This window comes from Entelurus aequoreus, linkage group LG08 (assembly GCF_033978785.1).
Source record: "Entelurus aequoreus isolate RoL-2023_Sb linkage group LG08, RoL_Eaeq_v1.1, whole genome shotgun sequence".
NCBI classification, from domain to species: Eukaryota; Metazoa; Chordata; class Actinopteri; order Syngnathiformes; family Syngnathidae; genus Entelurus; species Entelurus aequoreus.
Genome location: NC_084738.1, coordinates 81,127,998 through 81,141,546, shown reverse-complemented (window position 1 = coordinate 81,141,546; position 13,549 = coordinate 81,127,998). Strand labels below are relative to the sequence as shown.

At 37.6% G+C, this 13,549-nt stretch overlaps 1 protein-coding gene across 5 annotated transcripts in view; it reads left to right on the top strand.

Moving 5' to 3' along the window:
* The window catches only part of LOC133656345 (tenascin-like), a 140,279-nt gene that overhangs the window by 81,187 nt on the left and 45,543 nt on the right, over window positions 1–13,549 (top strand). For 3 of the 5 annotated variants that reach the window (XM_062057394.1, XM_062057395.1, XM_062057396.1), the window contains exons 11-15: window positions 2,390–2,575; window positions 2,637–2,726; window positions 2,800–3,063; window positions 6,811–7,137; window positions 7,275–7,556. In XM_062057394.1, the coding sequence (XP_061913378.1) occupies window positions 2,390–2,575; window positions 2,637–2,726; window positions 2,800–3,063; window positions 6,811–7,137; window positions 7,275–7,556 (1,149 nt within the window). The remainder of the gene's footprint in view (window positions 1–2,389; window positions 2,576–2,636; window positions 2,727–2,799; window positions 3,064–6,810; window positions 7,138–7,274; window positions 7,557–13,549) is intronic. The other 2 variants (XM_062057397.1, XM_062057398.1) reach the window with 2 other exon arrangements.

Sequence of the window (13,549 nt, the reverse complement as noted above, 5' to 3'; positions counted from 1 at the left end):
ACGCAAACCACAAATTCTCATACCGTTGTTTAAGTTACGTTTTATAACTCAATTGTGTAACGAAATAGAATTATTAGGAAATAATTATGTAGACTACAGATACAGTTCTCTGGCTAGTTAGCAAGATAGCAGAAAGTCTCTAAAAATAAAACTATGAAACACAAACAACAAATCCTTGTATACACCATTGTTAAGTCTTTTTTTTTTATAACTCATGTGTGTATCTTAATAGAAATATTAAGAATGAAATATGTAGACTACAGATGCAGTTCTCTGGCTAGCTAGCAAGCTAGCTTACTGCCAAAATGGCAGGAACTCTTATGAGATGGATGCCTCTAACAACAAAACTATCAAACACAAACCACAAATTCTCATACCGTTGTTAAGTTACTTTTTATAACTAATTTGTGTAACTAAATATAATTATTAGGGATTTAATATGTAGACTATAGATGTAGTTCTCCGGCTAGCTAGCAAGCTAGCTTACCGCCAAAATGGCAGAAGCTCTCTAAAAATAGTTAGTCACAAAGACTGTTATTTATTTGATACATAAACCTTAGGCATAGCCTAACTAAATATAAAAAATTCATTTACATACAATTATGTGGTGCTAAATTAAAAAATATAAGTTAGTAATTAATATTTTTTTAAGTAAACTTGCAAATGAAAATACACATTCACCACCTTAGTCATATTTTTTGCGCTTTAGAAACTTCTCTATGACTTTAGCGTTTTAAAGGCCTACTGAAATTATTTTTTCTTATTTAAACGGGAACAGCAGATCCATTCTATGTGTCATACTTGATCATTTCGCGATATTGCCATATTTTTGCTGAAAGGATTTAGTAGAGAAAATCGACGATAAAGTTCGCAACTTTTGCTCGCTGATAAAAAAACCTTGCCTGTACCGGAAGTAGCGTGACGTCACAGGAGCTAGTATTCCTCACAATTCCCCGTTGTTTACAATGGAGCGAGAGAGATTCGGACCGAGAAAATGATGATTACCCCATTAATTTGAGCGAGGATGAAAGATTCGTAGATAAGGAACGTTACAGTGAATGACTTGAGAGGCAGCGATGGACGTATCTTTTTTCGCTCTGACCGTAACTTAGGTACAAGCTGGCTCATTGGATTCCACACTCTCCTTTTTCTATTGTAGATCACAGATTTGTATTTTAAACCACCTCGGATACTATATCCTCTTGAAAATGAGAGTCGAGAACGCGAAATGGACATTCAGTGCCTTTTATCTCCACGACAATACATCGACGAAATGCTTAGCTACGAGCTAACGTGATAGCATCTTGCTTTAACTGCATATAGAAACAAAAGAAATAAACCCCTGACTGGAAGTATAGATAGAAAATCAACAATACTATTAAACCGTGGACATGTAAATACACGGTTAATGCTTTCCAGGCTGGCGAAGGTTAACAATGCTGTGCTAACGACGCCATTGAAGCTAACTTAGCAACCGGACTGCACAGAGCTATGCTAAAAACATTAGCTCTCCACCTACGCCAGCCAGCCCTCATTTGCTCATCAACACCCGTGCTCACCTGCGTTCCAGCGATCGGCAGAAGGACGAAGGACTTCACCCGATGCGTTTGGCGGCCCAGAGACGTAGGAAGTCAAGGTGAAGTCGGCGGCTAGCGCTCCAACAAAGTCCTCCTGGTTGTGTTGCTGTAGTCCGCTGCTAATACACTGATCCCACCTACAACTGTCTTCTTTGCAGCCTTCATTGTTCATTAAAAAAATTGCAAAAGATGTCCAGAATACTGTGGAATTATGAAATGAAAACAGAGCTTTTTGTATAGGATTCTACGGGGTACCATAACTTCCGTTACTCGGACTTCGTCACGCGCAAACGTCATCATACCGCGATGTTTCAGCCGGATATTTTCCGGGAATTTTAAAATGTCACTTTATAAGTTAACCCGGCCGTATTGGCATGTGTTGCAATGTTAAGATTTCATCATTGATATATAAAATATCAGACTGCGTGGTCGGTAGTAGTGGCTTTCAGTAGGCCTTTAAACTGCAAGGATAAAAGCGTCGACATTTTTTTTTTTTAATTGACGGTATATAATTAATCCCAAAAATTAGCTCGTTAATTTTGACAGCCTTACTTAAAACACATTGTGTCATGTTTGCAAACCGCCCCTTTAATTAAGAAACAAAAACATGGCCATCGTCTCTCGTGGAATCTGAGTTTTTCAAAATGCTAATAATGCTAATGCTAATAAACCACTGCACCTGTGCCCGAAATGTAAATATTTTTTTGGGACAATCAATGTTAACTTTTTCTTATCTTAACAGAAACAAACCAAAAAGAGGTCTCTCCTAAATATTTGCTGGCTAACAAAAAAAAATTGGTCTTGTTGTGTAGCGCTGGACACCCCCAGGGAGCTAGCGGCGGTGTCCCAGACGGAGAACAGCATCACGCTACGTTGGCGCAACACCCGGGCTAACGTGGACAGCTACCGGGTGAAATACAGTCCACTGTCAGGGGCCGCTCACGGCGAGGAAGTGTTCCCTCGAGGACCGGGAGACTTCACCACGGCGACAATCAGCGGTAAGCAAACCCGACGTGGAGGACCTCAAAGAGGACTTCAACGGCGGCCTTGTTTCCTTAGGGCTGAAGCCAGGGACCGAGTACGGGATCGGCGTGACCGGCGTGAAGATGGAGCGGGAGAGTCTGCCAGCCACCGTAAACGCCGCGACGGGTGAGCGAGCCGCCGCCAGCTGTCCAAATACAGCAGCGATTTTTAAGAGGTTTTTCTTACTTTTACACGCTAGACCTCGACCCTCCGAGGGCTTTGGAGCAAACCGCGTCCACGGAGACCTCCATCGCCATCCGCTGGCGGAAGCCCCGCGCCAAAGTCAGCAGCTACAGGCTGGTGTACGTCTCCGGGGACGGCCGAGTGGAGGAGGCCGAGGTCCCCCCCGCCGACACCGCCTTCGTCTTAGTCGACCTGACGCCCGCCATGAGCTACACCATCACCTTGACCGCGGAGCGAGGCCACAAGATGAGCATACCGGTCACCATGACCGCATCCACAGGTGGGTGGACGCCAGTAACGACAACAAAACATCTTTAATACTATTATTTTTACAACTCTTATGTAGCTTGATGAGGTAACACAATTACCAAGTGTCTACATTCCAGATGTAGTTCTAGAAAGCTAGCTTGCCGCCAAAATGGCAGAAAGTCTTATGAGATGGACGCCTCAAACGACAAAACTATTAATCCTTGTATACACCACTGTTAAATTATTTGTATAACTAATTTGTGTAGCTAAATAGAATTGTTAGGACTTAAATATGTAGACTACAGATGCAGTTCTCCGACTAGCTAGCAAGATAGCTTACGCCAAAATGGCAGAAACTCTTCCTCTAACAACAAATCTATCAAACACAAACTACAAATTCTCATACCACTGTTAAGTTATTTTTTATAACTATTTTGTGTAGCTAAATACAATTATTTGGAATTAAATATGTTTACTACAGATGCAGCTCTCCGGCTAGTTAGCAAGCTAGCTTACTGCCAAAATGGCAGAAAGTCTAATGAGATGGATGCCTCAAACGACAAAACTATTAAACCTTGTATACACCACTGTTAAATTATTTTTATAACTAATTTGAATAACTAAATAGAATTGTTGGGAATTAAATATGTAGACTACAGATGCAGTTCTCAGACGAGCTAGCAAGCTAGCTTACCGCCAAAATGACAGAAAGTCTAATGAGATGGATGCCTCAAACGACAAAACTATTAAACCTTGTATACACCACTGTTAAATTATTTTTATAACTAATTTGTATAGCTAAATAGAATTGTTAGGAATTAAATATGTAGACTACAGATGCAGTTCTCCGACGAGCTAGCAAGCTAGCTTACCGCCAAAATGACAGAAAGTCTAATGAGATCGATGCCTCAAATGACAAAACTATTAAACCTTGTATACACCACTGTTAAATTATTTGTATAACTAATTTGTGTAGCTAAATAGAATTGTTAGGACTTAAATATGTAGACTACAGATGCAGTTCTCCGACTAGCTAGCAAGATAGCTTACGCCAAAATGGCAGAAACTCTTCCTCTAACAACAAATCTATCAAACACAAACTACAAATTCTCATACCATTGTTAAGTTATTTTTTATAACTATTTTGTGTAGCTAAATACAATTATTTGGAATTAAATATGTTTACTACAGATGCAGCTCTCCGGCTAGTTAGCAAGCTAGCTTACTGCCAAAATGGCAGAAAGTCTAATGAGATGGATGCCTCAAACGACAAAACTATTAAACCTTGTATACACCACTGTTAAATTATTTTTATAACTAATTTGAATAACTAAATAGAATTGTTGGGAATTAAATATGTAGACTACAGATGCAGTTCTCCGACGAGCTAGCAAGCTAGCTTACCGCCAAAATGACAGAAAGTCTAATGAGATGGATGCCTCAAACGACAAAACTATTAAACCTTGTATACACCACTGTTAAATTATTTTTATAACTAATTTGTATAGCTAAATAGAATTGTTAGGAATTAAATATGTAGACTACAGATGCAGTTCTCCGACGAGCTAGCAAGCTAGCTTACCGCCAAAATGACAGAAAGTCTAATGAGATGGATGCCTCAAATGACAAAACTATTAATCCTTGTATACACCACTGTTAAATTATTTGTATAACTAATTTGTGTAGCTAAATAGAATTGTTAGGACTTAAATATGTAGACTACAGATGCAGTTCTCCGACTAGCTAGCAAGATAGCTTACGCCAAAATGGCAGAAACTCTTCCTCTAACAACAAATCTATCAAACACAAACTACAAATTCTCATACCACTGTTAAGTTATTTTTTATAACTATTTTGTGTAGCTAAATACAATTATTTGGAATTAAATATGTTTACTACAGATGCAGCTCTCCGGCTAGTTAGCAAGCTAGCTTACTGCCAAAATGGCAGAAAGTCTAATGAGATGGATGCCTCAAACGACAAAACTATTAAACCTTGTATACACCACTGTTAAATTATTTTTATAACTAATTTGAATAACTAAATAGAATTGTTAGGAATTAAATATGTAGACTACAGATGCAGTTCTCCGACGAGCTAGCAAGCTAGCTTACCGCCAAAATGACGAAAGTCTAATGGGATGGATGCCTCAAACGACAAAACTATTAAACCTTGTATACACCACTGTTAAATTATTTTTATAACTAATTTGTATAGCTAAATAGAATTGTTAGGAATTAAATATGTAGACTACAGATGCAGTTCTCCGACGAGCTAGCAAGCTAGCTTACCGCCAAAATGACAGAAAGTCTAATGAGATGGATGCCTCAAATGACAAAACTATTAATCCTTGTATACACCACTGTTAAATTATTTGTATAACTAATTTGTGTAGCTAAATAGAATTGTTAGGACTTAAATATGTAGACTACAGATGCAGTTCTCCGACTAGCTAGCAAGATAGCTTACGCCAAAATGGCAGAAACTCTTCCTCTAACAACAAATCTATCAACCACAAACTACAAATTCTCATACCACTGTTAAGTTATTTTTTTATAACTATTTTGTGTAGCTAAATACAATTATTTGGAATTAAATATGTTTACTACAGATGCAGCTCTCTGGCTAGTTAGCAAGCTAGCTTACTGCCAAAATGGCAGAAAGTCTAATGAGATGGATGCCTCAAACGACAAAACTATTCAACCTTGTATACACCACTGTTAAATTATTTTTATAACTAATTTGATTAACTAAATAGAATTGTTGGGAATTAAATATGTAGACTACAGATGCAGTTCTCCGACGAGCTAGCAAGCTAGCTTACCGCCAAAATGACAGAAAGTCTAATGAGATGGATGCCTCAAACGACAAAACTATTAAACCTTGTATACACCACTGTTAAATTATTTTTATAACTAATTTGTATAGCTAAATAGAATTGTTAGGAATTAAATATGTAGACTACAGATGCAGTTCTCCGGCTAGCTCGCAAGATAGCCTACCGCCAAAATGAGATGGATGCCTCTAACAACAAAACTATCAAACACAAACTACAAATTCTCATACCACTGTTAAGTTACTTTTTATAACTGTATTGTGTAACTAAATAGAATTATTAGGAATTAAATATGTAGACTGCAGTTCTCTGGCTAGTTAGCAAGCTAGCTTACCGCCAAAACGGCAGAAAATCTCTAAAAAATAAAACTAATAAACACAAACAGCAAATGGTTGTATACACCACTGTTAAATTATTTTTATAACTCATTTGTGCATCTTAATAGAAGTAGTAGGAATTAAATATGTAGACTACAGATGCAGTTCTCCGGCTAGCTAGCAAGCTAGCTTACCGGCAACAGAAAGAAGGAAATCAATTCGAAGGAGATGTTTGAAAACATTTCTTGTTCAAAAAAATAACAGTGTTTCAGACCCTGAAAAGTCAACAATTTCAAAGGGTTGTGAAAAGGTAAGTGTGGAAGTCATTGGGGGAAAAAACTGCATCAACAGGAGGAAACACGTGTCTAGTTATAGCTTTGTTCAATGAAATCAGTTGTAACTGCGTGTATATTTTTTGGGGCTTTTCTTTTTACGTAAATTATTCATTGCCTAACTTTTTTGGGGCATTTCTTTTTACGTAGAATATTAATTGCCTAACTTTGAACAAGCAAGCGCAGTCTCAAGTCTGCTTGTAATGTCTAACCTGTCCAGTGCTTCCTCGCAGGTCCTCTTCCGCTTCCGCCCAGCGACACGAAGGCACTCTTTAACGCTCTTTACTTCACAGTAGCTGCCACACCGGACGTGCTCGCCCCGTCGTCTTCCCCCGACGTCCAAACGCCGGACAACGCCACGTCCTCGGGGCGCCTCGAGGTCCGCAACGTCACCCCCACGGGCGTTAGCCTGGCCTGGTCGGTGCCGGACGAGTCTTACCGGGGCTTCTCGGTGGAGCTCGCCGCTCCGTCGACGCCGAACCATGTGACCACGCTCACAGGAAGTGAGAGGAGCGTGGAAATCGGGGGCTTGACCCCCTCCACGTGCTATGAAGTAACGTTGCGAGGAATGTTGGCGGGGAACATCACTTCCTTAACTCTGAAAGCGTTCGCCACAACAGGTACTTGGAGATGACACCTTCTTTGTCACTTTTAAGGTGGAGACTTCTTTTTTGTGTGCTGCCCCCTGCTGGTCAGGAAGATTCTACAGAAAGAATCCCGTGTGCTCTGGCACCACTGACGCCATTTTGTGACCCAGCAGAGGCCCCCAAGCCCACAGTGGGCGAGCTCACCTTTTCCGACGTAACGTGGGACGGCTTCACGGCGTCGTGGAGCCCCTCGGCCGGCGCCGACTTTGACAGCTTCGTGGTAGAGATAACAAACCTGGACAATATGGCGGAGAGCCAGAACCTCACCGTGTCGGGGGGCGCCCTCAGCCTGGGCCTGTGGGGCCTGAACGCCAACACCAGCTACATGGTGGGCCTGTACGGGCTCTACCGGGGCTCCTTCCTGGAGCCCGTGTACGCCGAAGCGGTCACAGGTACCCGGCGTCCGGCTGCTCTGCTTGCTCGCTCGCTTTCCGGAACAACAACAAAGGTGTGTGAATTAGCGTTAGCGTTAACAACTTCCTCTCTTCCGCTTGAAAACTAACGTACTTCTTCTTATCAGCACTAACTTCTTTTGCGGCCTGCAGCTTGCTTAGTATCATTTTAGAAACAAAATGAATGCTTGTTGGATTAGACAAAAAAACAACTACAATATGTTAGCAAGCTATCGTACGCCAAATGGCAGAAACTCTTATGAGATGAATGCCTCTAACAACAAAACTATCAAACACAAACCACAAATTTTCATACCACTGTTAAGTTACTTTTAATAACTCATTTGTGTAACTAAATAGAATTATTAGGAATTAAATATGTAGACTACAGATGCAGTTCTCCGGCTTGCTAGCAAGCTAGCTTACGCCAAATTGGCAGAAAGTCTTATGAGATGGATGCCTCTAACAACAAAACTATCAAACACAAACCACAAATTCTCTTACCGTTGTTAAGTTGCTTTTTATAACTCATTTGTGTAACTAAATAGAATTATTAGGAATTAAATATGTAGACTACAGATGCAGTTCTCCGGCTAGCTAGCAAGCTAGCTTACCGCCGAAAGGGGAAGAAAGGCTCACGAGATGGATGCCTCTAAAAATAAAACTATTAAACACAAACAACAAATCTTTTAATACACCATTGTTAAGTCATTTTATACCTCATTTTTATATCTTAATAGAAATATTAGAAATTAAATATGTAGACTACAGATGCAGTTCTCCGGCTCGCTAGCAAGCTAGCTTACGCCAAATTGGCAGAAAGTCTTATGAGATGGATGCCTCTAACAACAAAACTATCAAACACAAACTACAAATTCTCACACCACTGTTAAGTTACTTTTTTTAACTCATTTGTGTAACTAAATAGAATTATTAGGAATTAAATATGTAGACTACAGATGCAGTTCTCCGGCTAGCTCGCAAGATACCCTACCGCCAAAATGAGATGGATGCCTCTAAAAATAAAATTATTAAACACAAACAACAAATTCTTGTATATACCATTGTTAAATTATTTTGTATCTCATTTGTGTATCTTAATATAATTGTTAGGGATTAAATATGTAGACTAAAGATGCAGTTCTCCGGCTCGCTAGCAAGCTAGCTTACGCCAAAATGGCAGAAAGTCTTATGAGATGGATGCCTCTAACAACAAAACTAAACTAAAACTACTGCAGCTTGTTGAGTATCGTTCTAAAAACAAAATGAACACTTCTTGGATTAGACAAACATACAACTACAATATGCTAGAAAGCTGGCAGAAACTATTATGAGATGGCTGCCTCTAACAACAAAACTATCAAACAAAAAACACACATTTTCATACTACTGTTAAGTTACGTTTTATAACTCATCTGTGTAACAAAATAGAATTATTAGGAATTAAATATGTAGACTACAGATGCAGTTCTCCGGCTCGCTAGCAAGCTAGCTTACGCCAAATTGGCAGAAAGTCTTATGAGATGGATGCCTCTAACAACAAAACTATCAAACACAAACCACAAATTCTCATACCACTGTTAAGTTACTTTTTATAACTCATTTGTGTAACTAAATAGAATTATTAGGAATTAAATATGTAGACTACAGATGCAGTTCTCCGGCTAGCTCGCAAGATAGCCTACGGCCAAAATGAGATGGATGCCTCTAAAAATAAAATTCTTAAACACAAACAACAAATTCTTGTATACACCATTGTTAAATTATTTTGTATCTCATTTGTGTATCTTAATATAATTGTTAGGGATTAAATATGTAGACTAAAGATGCAGTTCTCCGGCTCGCTAGCAAGCTAGCTTACGCCAAAATGGCAGAAAGTCTTATGAGATGGATGCCTCTAACAACAAAACTAAACTAAAACTACTGCAGTTTGTTGAGTATCGTTCTAAGAACAAAATGAACACTTCTTGGATTGGACAAACATACAACTACAATATGCTAGAAAGCTGGCAGAAACTATTATGTTATGGCTGCCTCTAACAACAAAACTATCAAACAAAAAACACAAATTTTCATATTACTGTTAAGTTACGTTTTATAACTCATTTGTGTAACTAAATAGAATTATTAGGAATTAAATATGTACACTACAGATGCCGTTCTCCGGCTAGCTAGCAAGCTAGCTTACCGCCAAAAGGGGCAGAAAGTCTGATGAGATGGATGCCTCTAAAAATAAAACTATTAAACACAAACAACAAATCTTTTTATACACCATTGTTAAGTCATTTTATAACTCATTTGTATATCTTAATAGAAATATTAGAAATTAAATATGTAGACTACAGATGCAGTTCTCCGGCTTGCTACCAAGCTAGCTTACGCCAAATTGGCAGAAAGTCTTATGAGATGGATGCCTCTAACAACAAAACTATCAAACACAAACTACAAATTCTCACACCACTGTTAAGTTACTTTTTATAACTCATTTGTGTAACTAAATAGAATTATTAGGAATTAAATATGTAGACTACAGATGCAGTTCTCCGGCTAGCTCGCAAGATACCCTACCGCCAAAATGAGATGGATGCCTCTAAAAATAAAATTATTGAACACAAACAACAAATTCTTGTACACACCATTGTTAAATTATTTTGTAACTCATTTGTGTATCTTAATATAATAGTTAGGGATTAAATATGTAGACTAAAGATGCAGTTCTCCGGCTCGCTAGCAAGCTAGCTTACGCCAAAATGGCAGAAAGTCTTATGAGATGGATGCCTCTAACAACAAAACTAAACTAAAACTACTGCAGCTTGTTGAGTATCGTTCTAAGAACAAAATTAACACTTCTTGGATTAGACAAACATACAACTACAATATGCTAGAAAGCTGGCATAAACTATTATGAGATGGCTGCCTCTAACAACAAAACTATCAAACAAAAAACACACATTTTCATACTACTGTTAAGTTACGTTTTATAACTCATTTGTGTAACAAAATAGAATTATTAGGAATTAAATATGTAGACTACAGATGCAGTTCTCCGGCTAGCTAGCAAGCTAGCTTACCGCCAAAAGGGGCAGAAAGTCTCACGAGATGGATGCCTCTAAAAATAAAACTATTAAACACAAACAACAAATCTTTTTATACACCATTGTTAAGTCATTTTATAACTCATTTGTATATCTTAATAGAAATATTAGAAATTAAATATGTAGACTACAGATGCAGTTCTCCAGCTTGCTAGCAAGCTAGCTTACGCCAAATTGGCAGAAAGTCGTATGAGATGGATGCCTCTAACAACAAAACTATCAAACACAAACCACAAATTCTCATACCACTGTTAAGTTACTTTTTATAACTAATTTGTGTAACTAAATAGAATTATTAGGAATTAAATATGTAGACTACAGATGCAGTTCTCCGGCTAGCTCACAAGATAGCCTACCGCCAAAATGAGATGGATGCCTCTAAAAATAAAATTATTAAACACAAACAACAAATTCTTGTATACACCATTGTTAAATTATTTTGTAACTCATTTGTGTATCTTAATATAATTGTTAGAGATTAAATATGTAGACTAAAGATGCAGTTCTCCGGCTCGCTAGCAAGCTAGCTTACGCCAAAATGGCAGAAAGTCTTATGAGATGGATGCCTCTAACAACAAAACTAAACTAAAACTACTGCAGCTTGTTGAGTATCGTTCTAAAAACAAAATGAACACTTCTTGGATTAGACAAACATACAACTACAATATGCTAGAAAGCTGGCAGAAACTATTATGAGATGGCTGCCTCTAACAACAAAACTATCAAACAAAAAACACACATTTTCATACTACTGTTAAGTTACGTTTTATAACTCATCTGTGTAACAAAATAGAATTATTAGGAATTAAATATGTATACTACAGATGCAGTTCTCCGGCTTGCTAGCAAGCTAGCTTACGCCAAAAGGGGCAGAAAGTCTCACGAGATGGATGCCTCTAAAGATAAAACTATTAAACACAAACAACAAATCTTTTATACACCATTGTTAAGTCATTTTATAACTCATTTGTATATCTTAATAGAAATATTAGAAATTAAATATGTAGACTGCAGATGCAGTTCTCCAGCTTGCTAGCAAGCTAGCTTACGCCAAATTGGCAGAAAGTCGTATGAGATGGATGCCTCTAACAACAAAACTATCAAACACAAACCACAAATTCTCATACCACTGTTAAGTTACTTTTTATAACTCATTTGTGTAACTAAATAGAAATATTAGGAATTAAATATGTAGACTACAGATGCAGTTCTCCGGCTAGCTCGCAAGATACCCTACCGCCAAAATGAGATGGATGCCTCTAAAAATAAAGTTATTAAACACAAACAACAAATTCTTGTATACACCATTGTTAAATTATTTTGTATCTCATTTGTGTATCTTAATATAATTGTTAGGGATTAAATATGTAGACTAAAGATGCAGTTCTCCGGCTCGCTAGCAAGCTAGCTTACGCCAAAATGGCAGAAAGTCTTATGAGATGGATGCCTCTAACAACAAAACTAAACTAAAACTACTGCAGCTTGTTGAGTATCGTTCTAAAAACAAAATGAACACTTCTTGGATTAGACAAACATACAACTACAATATGCTAGAAAGCTGGCAGAAACTCTTATGAGATGGCTGCCTCTAACAACAAAACTATCAAACAAAAAACACAAATTTTCATACTACTGTTAAATTACGTTCTATAACTCATTTGTGTTACTAAATAGAAATGTTAGAAATTAAATATGTAGACTACAGATGCAGTTCTCCGGCTAGCTAGCAGGCTAGCTTACCGCCAAAATGGTAGAAAGTCTGATGAGATGGATGCCTCTAAAAATAAAACTATTAAACACAAACAACAAATCTTTTTATACACCATTGTTAAGTCATTTTATAACTCATTTGTATATCTTAATAGAAATATTAGAAATTAAATATGTAGACTAAAGATGCAGTTCTCCGGCTCGCTAGCAAGCTAGCTTACGCCAAATTGGTAGAAAGTCTTATGAGATGGATGCCTCTAACAACAAAACTATCAAACACAAACCACAAATTCTCATACCGTTGTTAAGTTACTTTTTATAACTCATTTGTGTAGCTAAATAGAATTATTAGGAATTAAATATGTAGACTACAGATGCAGTTCTCCGGCTAGCTAGCAGGCTAGCTTACCGCCGAAAGGGGCAGAAAGTCTCACGAGATGGATGCCTCTAACAACAAAACTAAACTAAAACTACTGCAGCTTGTTGAGTATCATTCTAAAAACAAAATGAACACTTCTTGGATTAGACAAACATACAACTACAATATGCTAGAAAGCTGGCAGAAACTATTATGAGATAGCTGCCTCTAACAACAAAACTATCAAAAAAAAAAGAAAAAAAGTTCATACTACTGTTAAATTACGTTCTATAACTCATTTGTGTTACTAAATAGAAATGTTAGAAATTAAATATGTAGACTACAGATGCAGTTCTCCGGCTAGCTAGCAGGCTAGCTTACCGCCAAAATGGTAGAAAGTCTTATGAGATGGATGCCTCTAACAACAAAACTATCAAACGCAAACCACAAATTCTTATACCATTGTTTAAGTTACGTTTTATAACTCGATTGTGTAACGAAATAGAATTATTAGGAAATAATTATGTAAACTACAGATGCAGTTCTCTGGCTAGTTAGCAAGCTAGCAGAAAGTCTCTAAAAATAAAACTATTAAACACAAACAACAAATCCTTGTATACACCATTGTTAAGTCATTTTTTATAACTCACGTGTGTATCTCAATAGAATTATTAGGAATGAAATATGTAGACTACAGATGCAATTCTCCGGCTAGCTTACCGCCAAAATGGCAGAAAGTCTTATGAGATGGATGCCTCAAACAACAAAACTATCAAACACAAACCACACATTCTCATACCACTGTTTAGTTACATTTTATAACTCATTTG